This window comes from Pinus tabuliformis, chromosome 8 (assembly GCF_031772625.1).
Source record: "Pinus tabuliformis cultivar Carrire ecotype Pingquan chromosome 8, CPIR1, whole genome shotgun sequence".
NCBI lineage: Eukaryota > Viridiplantae > Streptophyta > Pinopsida > Pinales > Pinaceae > Pinus > Pinus tabuliformis.
This window is the reverse complement of record NC_142294.1, coordinates 1,795,427,436-1,795,434,133: the sequence shown is the minus strand read 5'-3', so window position 1 is coordinate 1,795,434,133 and position 6,698 is coordinate 1,795,427,436. Positions and strand designations below refer to the sequence as shown.

Here is a 6,698-nt window from a genome sequence, read left to right as displayed (position 1 = left end):
TTCCAACTAATTCAAAAACTGATAAGAAAATTCAGAGATGCCATATATTTTGTAATTTTGTCAGATGAAAATTCAAAGATACCACATATTTTGTAGTTTGGTTTGCCACTGTTTTCCAGGTAATTCAAAAACTGATAAGAATTCAACTAATTTTGTCAGATATTTTGTAATTTTGTTGACAAAAACGACTTCTACAACCCACCAATCCACAAAACACACACGCGCGTCATAATCCATATCTTCCATCTATATAATTTGATCACCGAGTAGGGCTTTTGAATGAGGAGGTAAGTAGTGTTCGAAGATTAGGGTTTATCAATGGAAAGCGTCAATATGAAGGAATATTGCTCCCAAGTTCAGGTCCCTGTAAATGTAATAGCGTCTATCATGGTACCACCTTCCCGACCTTCTCCCAAAACCATCCTCTATCTGTCCAATCTCGACGACCATGTCCTCTTGAGAATTACATTTGATGCTTTGCTTGTTTACACTAATGTTTCTCAGAAAGTCCAAAATCCTGTAAAAGTTATTCGGGATGCACTGTCAGAAGCATTGAATTACTATTACCCACTTGCAGGCAGGGTAACGAGAACCCAAGATGGCCGAAAATTCCAAGTAGAATGCACGGGAGAGGGTGCCCTGTTCGTTGAAGCCGCGACGGACAACACTCTTTCAGAGTTGGGTATACTGGAAGACCTGAAACCCTCCTTCGCCCCTCTGCTCCATCACTTTGCTGAGGTCGACGAAGTCCCCGCTCTCATTTTTCAGGTAAACTTCATTCCTCGTACTTCTGGGTCTTCATTTGTCATTCACGCTAACGTTTTAACTGACTTTTATTATGAAAATAATAGGTAACGCGCTTCAAATGCGGGGGCCTTGTTGTGGGTGCGAGTTTCAGCCATAGTCTGTGTGACGGGCGAGGGGCAGCGCAGTTTCTTAATGGAGTTGCAGAGATTGCTAGAGGAGAAGCAAAGCTTTCCATTGAACCAGTATGGCAGAGAGAAGTTCTCAAACCCCACCAGCCTCCTATTGTCCGTTTTCCCCATGACGAGTTCTTTGAAAGTGGATTCCTCGTCAACCCTAATTCTGCCATACAGCTGAGTACTGTGAAGGCTTACGACCTGGTCATCTCTTCATTTTTCTTGAGCTCGGATGCTTTACATAGGATAAAACAGCCCATCGCAGAGGAGCTGGAGGAGCATTGTACCACGTTCGAAGTTTTATCCGCGTTGGCCTGGCGAGCAAGAACAATAGCTCTGGGAATTTCTCTTCATAGCGCTGTTAGGCTTATTTTCGCTGTGGACGTAAGGAGGGTGTTAAAGCCCCCCCTTGCAGAAGGATACTACGGCAATGCTGTGTACTTGGGATGTGCACGCAGCGCTACAGCACAAGAAGTTGTCAATGGATCCCTTTTGCATGCTGTGAAGATGATAAAGAAGGCAAAAACATCTGTAAACGACGAGCGCGTAAGATCGAGCATATCCTTCGTGGAGATGAAACGTCCATTCCAAAAGATCACAGATGTGCAAATATGTCCGGAAGACACGTATCTTAGTGATTGGAGGTGGTTGGGATTTCATCAGGTGGATTTTGGGTTGGGCGAGCCCAGCATTGTTTGGCCTGGCAAAATTTTATTCTGCCCAATTTTAATGCTGCCTCCGCCAGAGAGCAAGAGCGGAGTCATGATGGTATTCTGCGTGCCACCCCCAGCATTGAAAGACCTGCAAACCGAAATGCATCGTTTCATTTGAATTCGTGGTTATAAAATGCCGAACAAATTTGGAAAAATGCTCTTTACGTTTTATATATACTACTAATAATAGCTATGACATATAAAGTCGTAGATTCATAATATGGATGTAGATTCATAATAAGGATATGTGTGAATTTATAATATGTATAATGAGTGTTAAGTAATAGCTAGTAGTTTAAATATAGCTAATAGGAGCATGAATTGTTGACATGGTGGTGTGAAATGATTCATTAAAGTTTTTTTTGGGTTAAAAAAATAAAAGATAAATGTGAAAATTTTATGTTAAAATGTTGTTTTTTTAGCGAGGGTTTTATTTTATTGGTTGTAATGAAGCTTTATAATTTTATTTTTTCTAAAGTGTTTGGTTCAAATTGATAGAGAAACTTAGTTTTAATATTGGGAAAATAAATTTTAATTATTTTTTCCTCTTTAAAATTTGTCATCTTAAAAAACACCATAGAAAAAGACAAAAACAAATATAAGTCAAATTAAAAGTGATAAAACTAAAAGAAATTATTGGAAAAGTTTTTTAAATTATTTTTTTCTATGTAAAATTTATCATCTTAAATAGAAAATATGGATAAAAAACTATAATTCATGGCAAAAATAAAAAAATAGGAAAAAAATAAAAAATAAAGAAGTTAAATAGAAAGAAATAAAACAAAAAACAAAAAATTAGTAACTAATAGAAATGGAAGTTACTAAACAGCTCATAAAAAGACCTCAAGTAATCACCTCAAATAAATAACTTTAAATAATAATAAAAGATAACAAAAAAATTAATTTGCAATGTTAAACTATGGATAAGTGGCATAAATTTTTGGTCAAAACTCTCCCTCTTGGGACCATCATCCATCCCCGCAGGAACATGCTACTAATATAAGTCTTTTCTTGGCTACTTGACTACCATCCTTCCATCCATTCATCTTAAAAAATAAATGCAACTATGCAAACGAACATAAAATAAAACCTATCTTGACTAAGCACAAGATAGTCTAATCCTTAGTCAAGAGCTAAAAGTGTTTTAAGTGATGGAGAAATGATTGAATTTGATCTTTAGAATGGGGGGTTTATTCAGAAATCCCAAAGCAAATTGTAGATCCACAAAAGTCTTTGGCACAAACTTAAACAAATAACCCTGATAGCAAACTCTCAAGATGACCTTACTTGCATATCCTATGATCAATTGTATAATGAGTTCATTATAAATTTTATACAAGCAAATAGAAAAATCTTATCCACTCGATACAAAGGCGACACTAAGAATAATTTGTAAAGACAAATAAATAATTATCAATCTTAACAAATTAATCCTATTTAATTCATTTTTAACTCAAATCCAACCAACCTTGCAAATTAATGAAAATAAATTAACCAATTAACTCAATTTAACAATTTTACAAAAAGCCATACAAATATGTGTAAAAACAAAACATAATATTATATGTATAAAGAAGTAAATAAGAAAAACCATGAAACACTTGCAGATTTAAATCTACCAATATCTTAGTAAAACATATTATAGACAGAAATTTCATTTGTATGCGATACCAAAGATATATACAGTGACATGAATACATAACCTATAATATATGATATAATATTATATATTGAAATATAATAATTTTATATCATATACTATTTAACATAGTCCTTAATGTATTTCAACAAATTCTTACAAATATACAATATAATACCATTAAGAAGGATATGCAGTGAAGAAATGAAACAAAACGAAAAATAATATCATATATTTGGTTTTAAAAAAAGCAATATCGAAAAACATTATCTCGACATTTGATTTCAGTTTTGGTGGACAAAAAAATGAGCATAATAACAATATTGTGAACAATGCATTTTTCTCTATCATGCTGCCCACTGCGAACTCCTCTGGCTAATGATGGCCACGCTTAGCTCAGTGCAGCCTCCTCTGTTGCGCTCATCTCAACGCTTTTGTTCCAACAACACCTGCATTGAAGACCTGCAACGAAAATGAAAAACAACCTGACGAATAAAAATAATGATTCATTAATATGTTCAATAAATAAATATGTAACAAATATTGTTTGGTCGCCTGGAAAAAAAATAAATAATAATATGTAATTTCGATGTTTAAAATTTAATCATTGTAGTGTTGGAATTGATTTATAATAATTATTATAGTGTTTGGAATTAATTTACAATAATAATGAGTTTGGAATCCATTTACAATAGTCCCACTATCATGATAGTATTTGAAATCAATTTACAATAATCCTACCCATATTACAAGTAACTTTCTTTTGTTTACAAGTAACTTTCTTTTGTTTAGACTGCCGGTGAAATTTGGTCAAAAACTAGAGAGACAAATCGTTGTAATGTGGAAGACGATATTGTTGATAGTAATAAAATAAAACTACTTGTGGAGTTATGATGAATCATTGTGGATATTTCGATGAGTATATAATTCATTTTTTGGCATTAAGAATGTTTTCCTTTTTTGCAGCATTGAGGTTCATATTACATACAATATATTTTGTTATAAATGTTTTATAAATATATTTGTTATTATGTATTTACATATTTATAAATATATGATAATAAATTTAATAATATGTTTTAGTATTTATGATCATAATTTATGTGTATATTAATATGGAAGGATTATGAAATGTTATGAAGAGGTAAAAATAAACGAAAGATTAAACCATTTGAAGAAAATTCAAGAATGTAACTTGTTAAATCAAATGAAATATTTTAAAAGATTTTAAAGTTGAAGTTGAAGTCAAGTGAACTGAATATTGGAAAGTTGTTAGAGAGTCCACGATAATGGATGTGCTCGCAACAAGTGATAATGACATGATGAACCAAATGCAATCAGGGAGGCGATATCGCAAAATGGGACCAATGATGTAAGCGTCACTCTGAGAAGATGAATAATAATGTGAAGTGACAGAAGAGTGGTCATGTGAGAAAAAGGGACAAGGCAGAATACGTCACTTAATGCAAGCGCAAAATAAGAACAAAAGCAAGAAAAATGAGAAGCAATTTGATCATAGTAAGAAGGGTCCCCATTTATTGTAAAATGAACATCAAGCCAAAATGGGGGTTGTTGCAGCTACAACAACAACATTAAAAAAAGATTAATTATTTTAATTAAGTTGTCTCTAGGTGGAATTTCCAGAAACAATTTATGGGTTTCGGAGAATACATGTATTCTAATCTCTACACCAAATTTCATGGCTAGAACACATCCGATCCTAGAAAAATAAACACTTCCTCTTAGCAAGGAATGTGTTCTAATGCTACAACCCACTGAAGCAACACCCTCTCTTTGTACCACCTCTTGTTACCTTGTTGATGTCTGGCTGTTGCTACCCACCAACTACTGCGCAACTCTGATAAATGTTGCATCTGTGTTGTTGTTGGCCCTGTTGAACTGCTACCAACAATGCATTTGTACTACAACTCCATTTCCATCTGTTGTTGCTACAACTACAACAACTGCAACAGAAAAGCATCCAAAATACTGAACCAATTGTGGCCAGTATGATGCATTTTTCACGTGAGACTGCTACTAGACTCTGCGTTGCTACTGAAGCCTTTATGTCACTGCTATCTCTTCTCTACGCCAACTGCAATGCTGCTAACTCTGCTCTGCGCTGTCAAACATATGATCATTGGTATCCACTGCATCTATCACTATGGCACCTGAAAGCACCAATTTCACTGATCCATCCTGCTACTGAATGTTTTGGGCTCTCGTAGCAAGGTATTTATTCATGAGGTGGACCTCCTCAAGAATTATTCCCATCCTGTAGCTCTTTGGGGATACAAAACCAAATCACCCACCTCACTCCTAGAGGTATATCAGTGATCATGGAAAACTCTCCCTCCAATCTAGAGGACAACCTGTTAATCTTCGTGGATGTAGCCTACTGATCTTGCTTCTCCTCCTTATCCTTCTTTCCGACAGGACCTTGAGTGTGTAGTGGCCAAGCTCACCACATCTGAAGCATTTCACCTTGGAACTTGTGTTCTTCCTCATGCGCTACTCCTGCTGCCCCTTTGATGTGAGGGCCACATCTTCCTCTTCCTTTTCTTGCTTCAACCCATTGCTGCTACTACTACTACTGATGGTGGTATTCACCAAATCTCACCTCATCTCCTCCTGCTGTAGATCAACCCACATACGATCGCAGTTTGGCAACTTTTCTCTGCCTAGAGTACTTTGGAAGAAGACTTGCCACTCTTTGGAAATGCTATTTAGAGAAAATTGCACCAACTCAGTAGGCTAAGGCATTGAACCTACTACAGACAAATGATCTCAGATATCCTGAAGCCTAGTAAAGAATGGGTCTATGCGCTCACCTTTCTGCATCCTTGTGCATCTCAGCTTCTCCACAAGATACATCTTTTGTTGCTTGGAAGATCCCTCATATAGCATAGCAAGTGCCTCCCACATTTGTCGGGCAGTATGTTTGCTAGCTATGTGAGACACCACGTGATCTTGAACTCCATCAAGAATCAACCTCCTTGGCTTCATCATCTCCTTCTTGTAGGCCCAAAGCATATCTACATCTGTGGGTACAGCTACCACTCCATTGATATAAGCTATGAGATCATACTCATCTAGAAGACACGAATTTATTTCCTTCCAGATCACATGGTTGGAGGCCCTGTCCAATTGATCCTGATCTCTCAGCCCTACTGATGTCATCTCTGCAAAAATGTTGAATTCCTCCTCTTCTCATTTGTACAACTACTGCCCAGCTTTTCTCACTCCCTGCTAAAGTAGGAAACTATTGACAACTATTGCTTCTCTGTTAGGAAAATTTGAACTTCTGGGCTAGAAGTCCCGGGAGAAAAGAATTCCCTCTGTGTTTTCTCTTCCTTCCTCCTAACTTTATTTTGCACTAGAAAACTGCTGCAAGATAACTACGTCCCAGCTGAATATTTTCTCTAC

At 35.8% G+C, this 6,698-nt stretch overlaps 1 protein-coding gene across 1 annotated transcript; it reads left to right on the top strand.

Moving 5' to 3' along the window:
• The first annotated feature begins 269 nt into the window (after window positions 1-269).
• LOC149243413 (3'-N-debenzoyl-2'-deoxytaxol N-benzoyltransferase-like) lies at window positions 270-1,888 on the top strand. The gene is made up of 2 exons (XM_089367806.1): window positions 270-768; window positions 852-1,888. The coding sequence occupies exons 1-2, from the start codon at window positions 319-321 to the stop codon at window positions 1,749-1,751; spliced, it is 1,350 nt and encodes a 449-aa protein (XP_089223932.1). The 5' UTR covers window positions 270-318; the 3' UTR covers window positions 1,752-1,888.
• Window positions 1,889-6,698: the final 4,810 nt, after the last annotated feature.